At 43.0% G+C, this 18,106-nt stretch overlaps 2 protein-coding genes across 2 annotated transcripts in view; both read left to right on the forward strand.

Annotated features, from left to right (window-relative positions):
• The window catches only part of LOC115205430 (alpha-1A adrenergic receptor), a 35,233-nt gene extending 24,927 nt beyond the window's left edge, over positions 1-10,306 (forward strand). The window contains exons 2-3 of the mRNA XM_029771403.1: positions 5,295-5,436; positions 5,645-10,306. Coding sequence (XP_029627263.1) covers positions 5,295-5,436; positions 5,645-6,059 — 557 coding nt within the window. The 3' untranslated portion in view covers positions 6,060-10,306. The remainder of the gene's footprint in view (positions 1-5,294; positions 5,437-5,644) is intronic.
• Positions 10,307-10,367: 61 nt separating this feature from the next.
• Positions 10,368-12,194, forward strand: LOC115205432 (5-hydroxytryptamine receptor 4-like). Its single transcript, XM_029771404.1, has one exon. It carries the CDS (start codon positions 10,860-10,862, stop codon positions 12,075-12,077), a length of 1,218 nt encoding a protein of 405 aa, XP_029627264.1. The 5' UTR covers positions 10,368-10,859; the 3' UTR covers positions 12,078-12,194.
• Positions 12,195-18,106: the final 5,912 nt, after the last annotated feature.

Below are 18,106 nucleotides of genomic sequence, written 5' to 3' on the forward strand. Positions count from 1 at the left end.
CAGATGACAGTGTTACCATGACCAGATGGCAGTATTACACTACCAGACGACAGTGTCACCATTACTACCAGATGACAGGTGTGACCACTACCAGATGACAGTGTTATCAGTACTAGCAGATGAAAGAGTTACCAGTACCAATAGATGACAGTGTTTTCACTACCAGATGACAGTGTTGCCACTACCAGATGACAGTTGTTACCAGTACTACCAGATGACACTGTTACTCTACCAGATGACCTTGTTGATAGTACTACCAGACGATTGTGTTAAGAGTACTTCCAGATGACAGTGTTATCTGTACTACCACATGACCAGTGTTACCACTTCCAGATGACAGTGTCACCAATACTGCCAGTTGACATTCTTACCAAAACCAGATGGCAGTGTTACATGAACCACTAGATGACAGTGTTACCTGTGCTACCAGATGACAGTGTTACCAGTACTTCCAGTCGACAGTGTTACCTGTACTATCAGATGACAGTGTTACTACTACCATATGATAGGATTATAATTACCAGTTGACAGTGTGAGTAGTACTACCACATGACCAGTGGTACCAATAGTATCAGAGCACAGTGTTACCAGTACTACCAGATGACTTCTTACCAACACCAGATGGCAGTGTTATGTGAACCACTAGATGAGTGTTACCAATACTACCATATGACAGTGTTACAAGTACTACCAGATGACAGTGTTACCAGTAGTACAAGTGGACAGTGTTACCACCACCAGATGACAGTGTTACCAGTACTACCAGATGACAGTGTTATCACTACCAGATGACAGTTTTACCAGTAGTACCAGTGGACAGTGTTACCACTACCAGATGACAGTGTTACCAGTACTACCAGATGACAGAGTAACCATTACCAGATGACAGCGTTACCAGTAGTACCAGATGACAGTGTTATCACTACCAGATGACAGTGTTGCCAGTACTACCAGATGACAGTGTAATCACTACCGGATGACAGTGTTACCAGTTCTACCAGATGACAGTGTAACCATTACCGGATGACAGTGTTACCAGTAGTACCAGGTGACAGTGTTACCAGTACTACCAGATGACAGTGTTATCACTACCAGACAACAGTGTTACCAGTAGTACCAGTGGACAGTGTTACCACTACCAGATGACAGTGTTACCAGTTATATCAGATGACAGTGTAACCATTACCAGATGACAGTGTTACCAGTTCTACCAGATGACAGTGTTACCAGTTCTATCAGATGACAGTGTAACCATTACCAGATGACAGTGTTACCAGTACCTCCAGTTGACAGTGTTACTACTACCATATGACAGGATTATAATTACCAGTTGACAGTGTGAGTACTGCTACCACATGACCAGTGTTACCAGTACCAGATGACAGTGTTAGCAGTACTCTCAGATGACAGTGTTACTACTACCATATGACAGGATTATAATTACCAGTTGACAGTGTGAGTAGCACTACCACATGACCAGTGTTACCAATAGTACCAGAGCACAGTGTTACCAGTACTTCCAGATTACAGTTTTACCCCTACCACATGACAGTTGTTACCAGTACTATCACATGATAGCTATACCACTTCCAGATGACAGTGTTACCCAGACGACAGTGTTAACAGTACTAAGAGGTCACAGTGTTACCAGTACAACCAGATGACAGTGTTAAAAGTACTACCAGATGACAGTGTTACTCTACCAGATGACTGTGTAAACAGTACTACCAGGTGAAAGTGTTACCAGTACCAGATGACAGTGTTTGCAGTACTACCAGATGACAGTGTTAGCAGTACTACCAGATGACAGTGTTACCAGTTCTACAAGATGACAGTGTTTCCATTACTACCAGATGACATGTGTCACCAGTACTACCAGATGACAGGTGTCACCAGTACTACCAGATGACAGTGTTACCAGTACTACCAGATGACAGGTGTGACCACTACCAGATGACAGTATTACCAGTACTACCAGATGACAGGTGTTACCAGTACTACCAGATGACATTGTTACCAGTACTACCAAGCAACAGTGTTAACATTACTACCAGATGACAGGTGTGACCACTACCAGATGCAGTATTACCAGTACTACCAGATGACAGGTGTTACCAGTACTACCAGATGACATTGTTACCAGTACTACCAAGCAACAGTGTTAACATTACTACCAGATGACATGTGTCACCAGTACTACCAGATGACAGGTGTCACCAGTACTACCAGATGACAGTGTTACCAGTACTACCAGATGACAGGTGTGACCACTACCAGATGACAGTATTACCAGTACTACCAGATGACAGGTGTTACCAGTACTACCAGATGACATTGTTACCAGTACTACCAAGCAACAGTGTTAACATTACTACCAGATGACAGGTGTTACCACTTTCAGTTGACAGGAATTACCACTACCAGACGCACTTGCCTTTATGTTGGTGTCCTGAAAGAGATTCATCTGGAGGCGAAAGAAACACACACCTGTTTAGGCGAGGTGTAGGCTAGTAGAACACTTGAACAGCCGCACACTCTAGGAGCTCAGATACAATAATGTAATAGCCTAACATCCAGCGTTATGACAGAAAAGCTGTTTTCGTCAGGGTCCTGGAAGAGGTTATTAACAATATTGTGTTCTAATTTGTCCTAATATGTCCTAACTTTCACACACGATTGCCTGGGATTATAGAGCATCCACAATTTTACCAGGAATGTGATTTTCATTTGGGCTGTTCATCTCCTCAGAGACCAAGTGTGGCTTACCCACACCACAGACATCATTCAGACAGACATACACTTACACACACACACACACACACACACACACACACACACAAACACACACATACATACACACAGAAATACACAGCCCAGCTATTCCATACTTCCTGTATGTGTTTCATAACTCAGTGTTTTCATTCCTAAGGCGTACTTCCTAGTTTCCACTCTCACATCATTAGCCTATGAGATTCCCTCTCACCAGCGATGCTTGACCGTAGCAGTGGGGAGTGTGACACAATATAACACAGACTAGCTGCTCTCATTAGTCTACAGAAGAAATGTGTTTGATGAGAATCCATGCTAATGTTGTAATCTACTGTAGTTAGGTGTTGAAATCCGTGGATCGTTTGTAATTGATGAGTCCAGGTTTTTGTCATTTAGTAGGTAAATGCATGTGGTCTCGCTTTTGCCCATTATTTTATTGTGACGGTAAATGCTGTCCCTTGACTTTGGCACCATGTAAAATCACATGATAATAAATGCTGTGTTTTATTTAACTGTTATTTAATAAGAAAACATATGTACATCCTTTACACCGCAACACATCCATTTGTATGCATTGTAGAAACTACTGGGGGCTAGCAGGTTGGCTTGTCCCACTGGTATAGACGAGTAGTGACATGTTTTGTGGGTTTAGATATATCTATCTATTATTTTGAATGCTAGACAATGAACACAATTATTGAAAATATTGTTTAGATCAATAAAAATAAAGAACACTATTAAAATGCCTATTTCTTTTAATAGTAAAATGTGTCCCTCAGTTTGATTTCATTGGTGTTACCACCTTGACAAATCACTGATTACAAAGATATACAAGGACCTTGATTATTCCCTCCAGTAGCAAACTGTTATCGAGGGAGGGGTCTATAAATCCTCTTCAGGATCCGACCCTTTTTTTTCCAATTTTCGCCTAAAATGACATACCCAAATCTAACTGCCTGTAACTCAGGCCCTGAAGCAAGGATATGCATATTCTTGGTACCATTTGAAAGGAAACACTTTGGCGTCTGTGGAAATGTGAAAGGAATGTATGAGAATATAACACATTAGATCTGGTAAAAGAAAATACAAAGAAAAAACCAACTGTTCTTTTGTATTTTGTTTTGCACCATCATCTTTGAAATGCAAGAGAAAGGCCATCATGTATTATTCCAGCCCAGCTGCAATTTAGATTGTGGCCACTAGATGGCAGCAGTGAATGTGCCAAGGTTTAGACTGAGCCAATGAACCGTTGCATTTCTGTTCAAAATATTGTATCAAGACTGCCCAAATGTGCCTAATTGGTTTATTAATAACTTTTCATGTTCAGAACTGTGCACTCTCCTCAAATAATAGCATGGTATTCTTTCACTGTAATAGCTACTGTAAATTGGACAGTGCAGTTCGATTAACAAGAATTTAAGCTTTCTGCCAATATCAGATATGTCTATGTCCTGGGAAACTGTCTTACTTACATCCTCATGCTAATAGCATTAGCTCAACGTCCCGAGGTGACTCACCGATCCTGAATACGTTTTTAAATACAAATATTACTGGTGACACAATGTTACCATAATGGTAAAGTCATTAAGCTACCATATTTGTTTATTTAGAATGGGAAGATGTACCAGGGCTCCCAAGTGACGCAGCGGTCTAAGGCACTACATCTCAGTGCTAGAGGTATCACCTACAGACACCCTAGTTTGAATCCAGGCTGTATCACAACCGGCCATGATTGAGAGTCCCATAGGGCGGCGCACAATTGGCCAAGCGTGGTCCTGGTATGGCCGGTGTTGTCCTTCATTGTAAATAAGAATTTGTTCTTAACTGACTTGCCTAGTTAAATGAAGGTAAACCATTTTTCTTTCTTTCTTTCTTTATTATTCAAATACAATGCACAAATGCCACCATAATTGAAAAATGACCTTGAGATAGCAAGGCTGAGAAGTTTACGATGCTATGTAGTCTTGAACACATACCGATTCCTGCCCTCTTTTTGAAGAGGTGCATCTCGTCTGGAACGCATCTGTCTTCCCTCAGAATGTTGGGTCATCTCAGGCCCTGTTAGTGTTGTTATGTGTCAATTCCAAGTTGCTAGGCTGGTGTCCGCCAGCCAGGTCCTCTAGTCACATACCTGGGACGAATGTGGCGTCGTTGTCAGAAGAACTAAAAATTATATTTATCTAGTTTACGATCTCTGGCCTCATTTACTGTGTCTTCTGGCAATGTTGTAAAAGGCCACAATGAGCTGTTTTTGTACCCCGTTATTTATCTTTCTCTGAGGCAGTTTACATGTCCAGCTGATTTGGTCCATCATGAACCACATGGTTTTATTACAGCATGCTGCCATCTATTGGACAAAAATAGAAGTACACTAGAAAGCTTAGCAAGCTGCCTGACGTGTGCAGCTTTATGTATTGACTTCATTGATATAAAGGCTGATGTTATGAACAGGGAACACAGATCAATACAGATCAATACAGATCAATATAAAGCTGTATAACTTGTGTCTGTTCTTGTTCCCCCAGGGTCTTTCAACCCAGACTTTCGTCCTCCTGAGACGCTGTTCAAGGTGATCTTCTGGCTGGGCTACTTCAACTCCTGTCTCAACCCCATCATCTACCCCTGCTATAGCCGAGAGTTCAAACTGGCCTTCATACGCATCCTCCGGTTGGTCTATTACTTTACTACCAATCACATTACTGTACTCCTTTTAATTCATCTGCATCCTCCGGTTGGCCTTTGGTATTTCTTATGGCCGATGATATAAAATGATGTTAGAGTATGTACATTGTGTCTGTAACTGTGGAAACATAAGACACATTTCAATGGATAATGTTTTTTAATTAAACATTTTCCCGCACCTCCCCAACCTTAGATGCCAGTGTCACTATAGAAGTCGCCCAGGCTGGCGGGCTTCCAACTACCGCACCTCCCACTTCACCTCCTCTGGCCACTCACGGAAGAACTCTGCAGAGTCTGGCTACTCACGGAAGAACTCTGCCTGCCTCAACGGGAGCCAGCGCACCCTGCCCTCCTCAGCCAGCCCCAGCCCCAGCTACCTGCCGTCCTGTGCAGAGGGGGAGACCCTCTCCACCTGCTGGGCCTCTGCCGCCTCCAGGCCCTCCTCTATGCTGCCTGGAAGTCCTGCTGACTGCCAGCTGGGGACACTGAGGGGGGGTGTGGGGGGTGGAGGGACTCAGAGGGAGATGTCTTACAGGAAGTCCAGCCAGGGGGTGTTCTCGTTCCCATGTGGGGAGCATGGAGGGGACATACCTGAGGATAAGGTTTGACTGTCTGGGAGTCTTACAGTCATCAGTTGTTGTTAAATGATTCCTGATGGGGATTTAAATCATGTTCAGTACCTGATTGATGAGGGGGAGTGATGTATGGTTCCATTTACTGTCAGTGGTTCAAGTCAAGTCAAACTGTCAATGGTTTTGTATCGTTGGCATGGAAAATGGTTGAAGGAGTAGAGCTGGTGCTACAGTGGCCTCTGCTGTATGTTAGCAGGTATTACTGAGCATCAGGGTCAGTCCAGCATCTGTTCAATTGAATAGTGTCAGATAGAAATGACTACAGATGAAGCTGTCTTGTATTTCTCAGAGACATGATCAAGGCCAGTAGTGAAGCAATGGGATAAACCACATGAACTGTACATTATGGATTTGACCATAGCAGACCAATGCATGCATCTGTATCAAGGCTGTACATACAGGGAGATTCTCGTTTGGGCCAAAGACCGTCCTCCGTCCTCTCTCCTCCGTGACCCAGAAACCGATAAGTGGTTTAATGTTGGAGGAGAGTGTTAATTCGTTAGTGGGAGAACGGAAGAGTGTCTTCCCCTCCTCAATGGCCACCTTTCATCAAGGATACTCATGTGTATCCTAACGCGAGTTAGGAGTTTTGAAATCTGCCACACCCCCTTTGAATCAGCTTTTATGTCAGAGGAGAAAAAAAATGAACACATTTAAAAATAATATGCTACTTATTGTTTTATCTATAAATGTCTTGAACACCGAATTTAATTTGTTTTGAGCACTTTACACGTGTTTGGGGGCTCCACCTGTGTAAATGTAATTTTCCTAATGATGCGCAAGTGGAGAAGGACCGTCTCATTTCAAGCAACTGTGTTTTCATCCACGTTCACTCTCCTCGCCGACTCTCCTGAATTAACATTGACCTTTTTCAAAAAGAGGCGAGAGAGGACGGAGGAGAGAGGACGGAGGAGAGAGGACGGAGGAGAGAGGACGGAGGAGAGAGGACGCAGGAGGTGAGCAAATCTAAGTGATAAAAGGCCACAGTATTGGCCCTAGGACTGGGAGAGACTACGCTACCTTGAGACTACCTGTAGAACTGCACCCTAATCTGTCATTCCTTCTCTTTCAGCTGGTCTGATCTGTAAATGTTTCTGGTCTTCTGGGGCTGTGGTCATTCTCTTTCAGCTGGTCTGATCTGTAAATGTTTCTGATCTCCTGGGGCTGTAGTCATTCTCTTTCAGCTGGTCTGATCTGTGAATGTTTCTGGTCTCCTGGAGCTGTGGTCATTCTCTTTCAGTTGGTCTGATCTGTGAATGTTTCTGGTCTCCTGGGGCTGTGGTCATTCTCTTTCAGTTGGTCTGATCTGTGAATGTTTCTGGTCTCCTGGAGCTGTGGTCATTCTCTTTCAGTTGGTCTGATCTGTGAATGTTTCTGATCTCCTGGGGCTGTAGTCATTCTCTTTCAGCTGGTCTGATCTGTGAATGTTTCTGGTCTCCTGGAGCTGTGGTCATTCTCTTTCAGTTGGTCTGATCTGTGAATGTTTCTGGTCTGTGGTCATTCTCTTTAAGTTGGTCTGATCTGTGAATGTTTCTGGTGTGTGGTCAGTCGGAGAATGGTGCTATATGTAAAGAGCAGATGATCACATTTCTGTTAATGTCACTCATTGTCTTTATGGTGTGTTTGCTTAAATAAAGTATAACCTGGTTTATCTGGTGTAGTAATCATATGGACAAACATCTAGTGGGTAAATAAAGTATGACCTGGTTTATCCGGTGTAGTAATCATATGGACAAAGATCTAGTGGGTAAATAAAGTATGACCTGGTTTATCCGGTGTAGTAATCATATGGACAAACATCTAGTGGGTAAATAAAGTATGACCTGGTTTATCCGGTGTAGTAATCATATGGACAAACATCTAGTGAGTAAATAAAGTCTAACCTGGTTTATCCGGTGTAGTAATCATATGGATAAACATCTAGTGGGTAAATAAAGTATAACCTGGTTTATCCGGTGTAGTAATCATATGGACAAACATCTAGTGGGTAAATAAAGTATAACCTGGTTTATCCGGTGTAGTAATCATATGGACAAACATCTAGTGGGTAAATAAAGTCTAACCTGGTTTATCTGGTGTAGTAATCATATGGATAAACATCTAGTGGGTAAATAAAGTCTAACCTGGTTTATCTGGTGTAGTAATCATATGGACAAACATCTAGTGGGTAAATAAAGTATGACCTGGTTTATCCGGTGTAGTAATCATATGGACAAACATCTAGTGGGTAAATAAAGTATGACCTGGTTTATCCGGTGTAGTAATCATATGGACAAACATCTAGTGGGTAAATAAAGTATGACCTGGTTTATCCGGTGTAGTAATCATATGGACAAACATCTAGTGGGTAAATAAAGTATAACCTGGTTTATCTGGTGTAGTAATCATATGGACAAACATCTAGTGGGTAAATAAAGTATAACCTGGTTTATCTGGTGTAGTAATCATATGGACAAACATCTAGTGGGTAAATAAAGTCTAACCTGGTTTATCCTGTGTAGTAATCATATGGACAAACATCTAGTGGGTAAATAAAGTAGAACCTGGTTTATCTGGTGTAGTAATCATATGGACAAACATCTAGTGGGTAAATAAAGTCTAACCCGGTTTATCCGTTGTAGTAATCATATGGATAAACATCTAGTGGGTAAATAAAGTATAACCTGGTTTATCTGGTGTAGTAATCATATGGACAAACATCTAGTGGGTAAATAAAGTATAACCTGGTTTATCTGGTGTAGTAATCATATGGACAAACATCTAGTGGGTAAATAAAGTCTAACCTGGTTTATCCGGTGTAGTAATCATATGGACAAACATCTAGTGGGTAAATAAAGTATAACCTGGTTTATCAGGTGTAGTAATCATATGGATAAACATCTAGTGGGTAAATAAAGTATAACCTGGTTTATCTGGTGTAGTAATCATATGGACAAACATCTAGTGGGTAAATAAAGTATAACCTGGTTTATCTGGTGTAGTAATCATATGGACAAACATCTAGTGGGTAAATAAAGTATAACCTGGTTTATCCGGTGTAGTAATCATATGGACAAACATCTAGTGGGTAAATAAAGTCTAACCTGGTTTATCCTGTGTAGTAATCATATGGACAAACATCTAGTGGGTAAATAAAGTATAACCTGGTTTATCTGGTGTAGTAATCATATGGACAAACATCTAGTGGGTAAATAAAGTCTAACCTGGTTTATCCGGTGTAGTAATCATATGGACAAACATCTAGTGGGTAAATAAAGTATAACCTGGTTTATCCGGTGTAGTAATCATATGGATAAACATCTAGTGGGTAAATAAAGTATAACCTGGTTTATCTGGTGTAGTAATCATATGGACAAACATCTAGTGGGTAAATAAAGTATAACCTGGTTTATCTGGTGTAGTAATCATATGGACAAACATCTAGTGGGTAAATAAAGTAGAACCTGGTTTATCTGGTGTAGTAATCATATGGACAAACATCTAGTGGGTAAATAAAGTCTAACCTGGTTTATCCGGTGTAGTAATCATATGGACAAACATCTAGTGGGTAAATAAAGTAGAACCTGGTTTATCTGGTGTAGTAATCATATGGACAAACATCTAGTGGGTAAATAAAGTCTAACCTGGTTTATCCTGTGTAGTAATCATATGGACAAACATCTAGTGGGTAAATAAAGTAGAACCTGGTTTATCTGGTGTAGTAATCATATGGACAAACATCTAGTGGGTAAATAAAGTAGAACCTGGTTTATCTGGTGTAGTAATCATATGGACAAACATCTAGTGTGTATGAAAAGGTGTGTAGATAACATTGTGTTTTGATTTGAGAGAAGAAAAAAAACACTGCTATGGTTACACTCGCTACCCCATCGATGACAAATCTGATACACTCTGTAAATAAATATATTTCAAAATATTCCTCAAACTGTCATTTATATGTCGAAGATAAAATAGTGTATGTTGCCTACTTAGATTAAGGATTCGCAAGGAGTGGTGTGATGGTACAAACAGACTGGTATCCAGGCACATTTTCAATACTGTCATGATCCCTTTTATTTACAGACATAATAGGCCATAGGGCAATGATGCATTCTGCTCTAAGCAGTGATCAAACAGTCCTGAGTGACAGGAGTTGGGAGCAAACAGTGGGCAGTAACATGAACACATCCAAAGAGCAGAGAGAGCGAAAGAGAGAGATAGAGATAGAGAGAGATAGAGATAGAGATAGAGAGAGAGATAGAGAGAGAGAAAGAGATATATATATATATATATATAGAGAGAGAGAGAGAGAGAGAGAGAGAGAGAGAGAGAGAGAGAGAGAGAGAGAGAAAGTTGATGGTTGTGATAGCGCTGGATCGATCAGGCCTCATCTGGAAGAGCCACATGAAGCCATAGCTACCTAGTCTTCGCATTCATGCCCAGTTACCCCTTGACACCCAAATGCATGCTGGTTAATGATTGACATTGACCACCCATGGCTGGAGATGCACAGCTGGGAGATGTAGAGACAAACAGCACAGAGAGGGGACAAGGCAGTCCCTATGATAAAGGAAGAGAGAGAGCGTAGTCAGACTGTTAGACTCCAACCGAAAGCTATAGATCAAGCGCTCAAACTAAGAGGATATTTATCTACTAACTAAGGGATTAAATCTTCAGCTTAGTCAGGATACATTGAGTTTATATATTTAGTGGGGCATATGGCTGAAAGCCTCTTGTGATTGTAGTTATCAGTCTATTTCATTTACACCTTTTGGGTTCTCAATAATTGGCCTGTCGATGTGGATGGCTGGCGTTCTCTCTCATGGTGTTCTACTCTCTGGGTCCAACTCTTCCACCACAGACTACATCAACCTCACTGATACCGGGGGGCACAACGAGAGCACCTCAGCCCTGCTCCGGAGCACCGCCTTCAAAGTGTGTGTGCTCTGCGTCCTCATCCCCATACCGGTATTTGCCATACTGGGCAATCTCCTCATCGTGGCTTCTGTCGGACGCTTCCGGAACATCCAGACGCCCACCAACTCCTTCATTGTCTCTTTAGCAATGGCGGACTTCTTGGTTGCTGTGCTGGTGATGCCGTTCAGCCTGGTGCGCTCTGTGGACACCTGGTGGTTTGGACGGAACTTCTGTGTGGCCCACTTCCTTTTGGACATGACCCTGTGCACTTCCTCCATCTTCAACCTCAGCTGTGTGGCATTGGACCGGTACGTGGCAGTGTGCGACCCACTTCACTACCCCACCCGTATGTCTCCAAGACGGGTCACTATGCTCCTCCTGCTCTCCTGGCTGCTCCCCCTCCTTATCGCCTCCCTCTGCGTCTCCCTCAGCATGTACTATTTGACGCCCCCTACTGGGTACAGGGGCACCCAGCAGGAAAGCCCGACCTGTGTGGCCCAGATCCACACACCCTATGCTGTGGCTGACTCTACGGTGTGTTTCTTCATTCCTGTTGTGTTCATGCTGTTTGCCTATGGGAGGATCTTTATGGTGGCTCAGAGGCAGGCCAGGTGGATCCATGCCATGGAGAACCATTCAGGGCAGCTCCACACGGACCAGAACCCTACCAGGGAAGATCCAGCACGGCCAGACCCAGCCAGGCCAGACCCAGCCAGATCAGATCCAGCCAGGCGAGTCCAGGCTAGGTTGGGAGGCTTCTCCATCAGAAAGGAGAAGAAGGCTGCAAGGACCCTGGGTTTGGTCATGGGGGTGTTCCTAATGTGCTGGCTCCCCTACTTCAGTATCAACATAGCCTTTACTCTGTGGGGAGACAGGATCAGCCCCATAGTCCTGGAGGCCTCTATGTGGCTGGGCTATGCTAACTCATCTCTGAATCCTTTTATTTATGCCTTCTTCAATAAAGACTTTCGCCATGCGTTTGTGGCCATCTTGGGTTGTGAGATACTAGGCAGGCAGATCAGGGGGTGTTTGGTGTCTACTCAGGAGATCAGTAGGCAGGTACATACTGTAGTTACCTTGGAAACCATCTCAAAATGACTGCCGGAGTGCAGGTAGATTCCTTTTATTAAACAGAAAATGTATTGGTTACATACACATATTTAGCAGATGTTATTGTGGGTGTAGCTAAATGCTTGTGTTCCTAGCAACAGTGCAGTAGTGTCTGACATCTCACAACAATACACAAATCTAAAAGTAAAAGAATGGGATATATAAATATTAGGACGAGCAATGTCGGAGTGGCATTGACAGTAGAATAGAGTACAGTATATACATATGAGATGAGTAAAGCAGTATGTAAACATTATTAAAGTGACTAGAGTTCCATTATTAAAGTGGCCATTGATTCAATTTCTATATATATAGAGCAGTAGCCTCTAAGGTGCAGGGTTGAGTAGCTGGGTGGTAGCCGGCTAGTGATGGCTATTTATCAGTCTGATGGCCTTGAGATAGAAGCAATTTTTCAGTCTCTCGGTCCCAGCTTTGATGCACCTGTACTGACCTTGCCTTCTGGATGATTGCGGAGTGAACAGGCCGTGGCTCGGGTGGTTGATGTCCTTGATGATCTTTTTGGCCTTCGCTGTTGCGCCTTCTTCACCACAGTGTCTGTGTGGGTGGACCAATTCAGATTGTCAGTGATGTGTACACTGAGGAACTTGAAGCTTTCCACCTTCTCCACTGCAGTCCTGTCAATGTTAATAGGGGTGTGCTCCCTCTGCTGTTTCCTGAAGTCCACGATCAGCTCCTTCATTTTGTTGACGTTGAGGGAGAGGTTATTTTCCTGGCACCACTCTGCCATGGCCCTCACCTCCTCCCTGTAGGCTGTCTTGTCATTGTTTTTAATCAGGCCTACTACTGTTGTTTCGTCTGCAAACTTGATGATTGAGTGATTGAGTTGGAGGCGTGCATGGCCACACAGTCATGGGTGAACAGGGAGTACAGGAGAGGGCTGAGCACGCACCCTTGTGTGGCCCCTGTGTTGAGGATCAGCGAAGTGGAGGTGTTGTTTCCTACCTTCACCACCTGGGGGGCGGCCGTCAGGAAGTCCAGGGCCCAGTTGCACAGGGCAGGGTTCAGACCCAGGGCCCCGAGCTTAATGATGAGCTTGGAGGGTACTATGGGGTTGAAGGCAGAGCTATAGTCAATGAACAGCATTCTGACTTAGGTATTCCTCTTGTCCAGATGGGATAGGGCAGTGTGCAGTGCGATGGCGATTGCATCGTCTGTGGATCTATTGGGGCGGTAATCAAATTGAAGTGCGTCTCAGGTGTGATCCTTAACTAGCCTCTCAAAGCACATCATGATGACAGAAGTGAGAGATACGGGGTGATAGTCATTTAGTTCAGTTACCTTTACTTTCTTGGGCACAGGAACAATGGTGGACATCTTGAAGCAAGTGGGGACAGCAGACTGGGATAGAGAGAGATTGAATATGTCTGTAAAACTTCAGTCACTTGTTCTGCGCATGCTCTGAGGATGCGGCTAGGGATGCCGTCTGGGCCTGCAGTCTTGCGAGTGTTAACACGCTTAAATGTCTTACTCACGTCAGCCACGGAAAACGAGAGTGGGCTGGGAGCGGGCTGCGTCGGTGGCACTGTGTTATCCTCAAAGCGGGTGAAGAAAGTATTTAGCTTGTCTGGGAGCAAGACGTCGGTGTCTGCAACGTGGCTGGCTTTCCCTTTGTAATCCGTGATTTTCTGTAGACCGTACCACATGCGTCTTGTGTCTGAACTGTTGAATCGCGACTCCACTTTGTCTCTGTACTGACTTTTTGCCTGTTTGATTGCCTTATGGAAGGAATAACTACACTGTTTGTATTCAACCATATTCCCAGTCACCTTGCCATGGTTAAATGCGGTGGTCCGTGCTTTCAGATTTGCTGGAATGCTGCCATCGATCCACGGTTTCTGGTTTGGGTATGTTTTAATAGTCACCATGGGAACAACCTACCCTATACACTTCCTGATGAACTCAGTCACAGTGTCCGTGTATACGTCTATGTTATTCTCAGAGGCTACCCGGAACATATCCCAGTCCGCATGATCAAGACAATCTTGAACCATGGGTTCTGGTTGGTCAGACCAGCGTTGAATAGAGTTTAGCACGTGTACTTCCTGTTTGAGTTTCTGCCTATAGAGAAGGGGGAGCAAAATAGAGTCGTGATCTGATTTGCTGAAGGGAGGGCGGGGAGGGTCTTGTAGGCATAGGTATTTCGAAAAGGCGAGTACCAGTGATCTAGTGTTTTTCCTAAGCGAGTACTACAGTCAATGTGTTGATAGAACTTCGGTAGGGATTTCCTCAAATTTGCTTTGTTAAAGAAAGGTGCATGTTTTAAGATCTGACAAGTCTCCCATTTCACTCCCTCTCTGTCTCTTTGTGCTGTTTTGTTGAAATGAACCTGTAGCTTTATCATTGTTTCTTTCACTGAATAAAAGAGGAAATAATATGGTGTCAAGATATTCTCTTTATCCTCACTGTCATGAGTTTGTTATCATTTCAAGGTGTCAGTGCTTGCAGTGTCATTGCGTTGTCAGGGTGACAGAGTAGCTACGTAACACAATGTTTCTTTCACCCTATCAGGATCAGGAAGAGAAAGAGAAAGCTTCTACAGGGGCAGATGTCTTTATGCAACGCTCACTCCTATTTGTAATAGGACCTGACAACCAGATTACCACAATCAAAAGGGGAACCTGAAGCCTATGACATCATTTGGAGTGACATTATACTTCACAATCCTACATTTTATATTATTTCAATCTGTGCTGTCCAAGGTACAATTCTACTTATTGCTGAATGAACAATTGAGTTTATTTTATGGCTGCTTTTGAAATCATTGACTTCAATGAAATTGTATACACACCTGAGACATGTTTGTAATGCAACAGATGGTCACTTTGGTGAGAAACAGTTCTCCATCTGACTTGGCCTATGTTCAGTAGAGGGTGAATTACCTCTGTCACTGACCAACATCTTGGCACACTGCCAGTGATTGTGGCACCATTATCAATGTTTATGGTTCTGTGTGTGGTTGGTTGACGGTGTACACTATTTAAAGGAGCAGAGTGGCATCTCACCTCATCTTCATCAATTAGCTGCTGCTTCCATCGCTAAGCTGCCAGGCTTACACTGGGAGATATGAGATCCACAATGAATTCCTTAAGCACATTGGTAAGAAACTAGCTGTCTCCTACTATTCTATATGGCGTCTGAAAGCAGTACAAAGGAATATGGTGACGATATTGTTGAAAAAGGCAGCAAAAAGCTTCCGATTTTTTCATACTTCTCATTTTGCATTCAAGAGAGAGTGAGAGAGAGAGAGAAAGAGAGAGAGGGTGAGAGAGAGAAAAAGAGAGAGAAATGTTATTGCCACAAGCCAGGTGATGATTAACCATCCTGTGTATTCAAAGCATCCCGTATGACTGTACCATTGTATAATCTTCAACAATTCTATTTTAGTCAACACTATAAACTGTATGATGACTTCTTACCATCTTCTCTCTCCTACCTTCCACCCAGTGTTTTGCTGCCAGTGGAGAGAATGGAACAGTGGAATCAGCAAGAGGATCTATCTAACCCTTCTCTACCCACAACAACTGGGTGCTGCCTTAAATAATAAACTTTGCTATAAAACCTGACCCAATCCTTATGTTCATTTTTACCTTGTATGTCAAGTCAGATATTGACAATATGCTTGTAAACCAGTGGTGAAAATGACATTGAATATCAATCTCACTATAAGCCCAACACACCAGATATAACTGATCACAATCATCAATCAAGAAGATTAGATGAATCAGGTACAAATCCTGGTCAAAGCTGGTATAATGTACAGTAGGTTCAATGACTGTATTGTAGGCCAGTTGTGTTCATTAAGTATGTACTGTATGTAACACATATTTTTGGAACATTTTGCAAGTAAGCCAACAGTAGTGAAGAGGGCACGGCAAAACCTATTCCCTCTCAGGAGACTGAAAGTATTTGGCATGGGTCCTCAGATCCTTGTGAAGACACAACAGTGGTAGACCTGATCGCTGACAACGATGAGACAGCCTATAGGGAGGAGGTCAGAGACCTGGCCGTGTGGTGCCAGGATAACAACCTCTCCCTCAACGTGATCAAGACAAAGGAGATGATTGTAGACTACAGGAAAAGGAGGACCAATCTCGCCCGCATTCTCATCGATGGGGCTGTAGTGGAGCAGGTTGAGAGCTTCAAGTTTCTTGTTCACATCACCAACAAACAATCATGGTCCAAATACATCAAGACAGACGTGAAGAGGGCACGACAAAGCCTATTACCCCTCAGGAGACTGAAAAGATTTGGCGTGGGTCCTCAGATCCTCAAAAGGTTTTACAGCTGCACCATCGAGAGCATCCTGACTGGTTGCGTCACTGCCTGGTATGGCAACTGCTCGGCCTCCGACCGCAAGGCACTACAGAGGGTAGTGAATACGGCCCAGTACATCAGGGCCAAGCTTCCTGCCATCCAGCACCTCTATACCAAGCGGTGTCAAAGACTCCAGCCACCCTAGACATGGACTTTTCTCTCTGCTACCGCACGGCAAGCGGTACCGGAGTGCCAAGTCTAGGTCCAAGAGACTTCTAAACAGCTTCTTCCCCCAAGCCATAAGACTCCTGAACATCCAATCAAATGGCTACCCAGACTACTTGCATTGCCCCCCCACCCCCACCCCTTCTACACTGCTGCTACTCTATGTTATTATCTATGCATAGTCACTTTAATAACCCTACCTACATGTACATATTACTGCACTTACCTCGACACCGGTGCCCTCGCACATTGACTCTGTACCGCTACCCCTGTATATAGCCCTCCTATTGTTATTTACTGCTGCTCTTTAATCATTTGTTATTCTTATCTCTTACTTTTTTTGGTATGTTCTTAAAACTGCATTGTTGGTTAAGGGCGTGAAAGTAAGCATTTCACTGTAAGGTCTACACCTGTTGTATTAGGCGCATGTAAAAAAAATCCATTTGATTTGATAGTTCATGCCTTAGGACCTCCATCAATGTCATTGTGGAGGAAAAGTAGGCCACCATTTTTGTCAGGACTTACTGGGATTTTGAGGTTGAGAAATCTGGGCCGTGAGAAATGCCTAACAATCCAGATGTTGCAGGAATTAATTATATTTCTTGATCACTTGCTGCTGGACACTTGGTGAGATATCAACATCTATATTGGGATAACAGCATTATTTTACAAAGTATCTTGAGAGATTGACAAAATCGCATCTGCCGTCAGTGTGCATATTCAATCTCTTCATCATTTATAATTATAGTATTTATAAGGATCCACAATTAGCGGATGCCTATAGGCTACTCTTCCTGGGGTCCAAACAGGAAACAACACAACAAATAAAATATAGCATATACACTACCGTTCAAAAGTTTGGGGTCACTTAGAAATGTCCTTGTTTTTGAAAGAAAAGCACATTTTTTGTCCATTAAAATAACATCAAATTTATCAGAAATACAGTGTAGACATTGTTAATGTTGTAAATGACTATTGAAGCTGGAAACGGCAGATTTTTTATGGAATATCTTCATTGGCGTACAGAGGTCCATTATCAGCAACCATCACTCCTGTGTTCCAATGGCACGTTGTGTTAGCTAATCCAAGTTTATTATTTTAAAAGGCTAAGTTATCATTAGAAAACCCTTTTGCAATTATGTTAGCACAGCTGAAAACTGTTGTTCTGATTAAAGAAGCAATAAAACTGGCCTTCTTTAGACTAGTTGAGTATCTGGAGCATCAGCATTTGTGGGTTCGATTACAGGCTCAAAATGGCCAGAAACAAAGAACTTTCTTCTGAAACTCCTCAGTCTATACTTGTTCTGAGAAATGAAGGCTATTCCATGTGAAAAATAGTCAAGAAACGGAAGTTCTCGTACAACACTGTGTACTACTCCCCTTACAGATCAGCGCAAACTGGCTCTAACCAGAATAGAAAGAGAAGTGGGAGGCCCCGGTGCACAACAGAGCAAAAGGACAAGTGCATTAGAGTGTCTAGTTTGAGAAACATACGACTCACAAGTCCTCAACTGGCA

The sequence above is a fragment of the Salmo trutta genome, chromosome 13, assembly GCF_901001165.1.
Source record: "Salmo trutta chromosome 13, fSalTru1.1, whole genome shotgun sequence".
Taxonomy (NCBI): Eukaryota; Metazoa; Chordata; class Actinopteri; order Salmoniformes; family Salmonidae; genus Salmo; species Salmo trutta.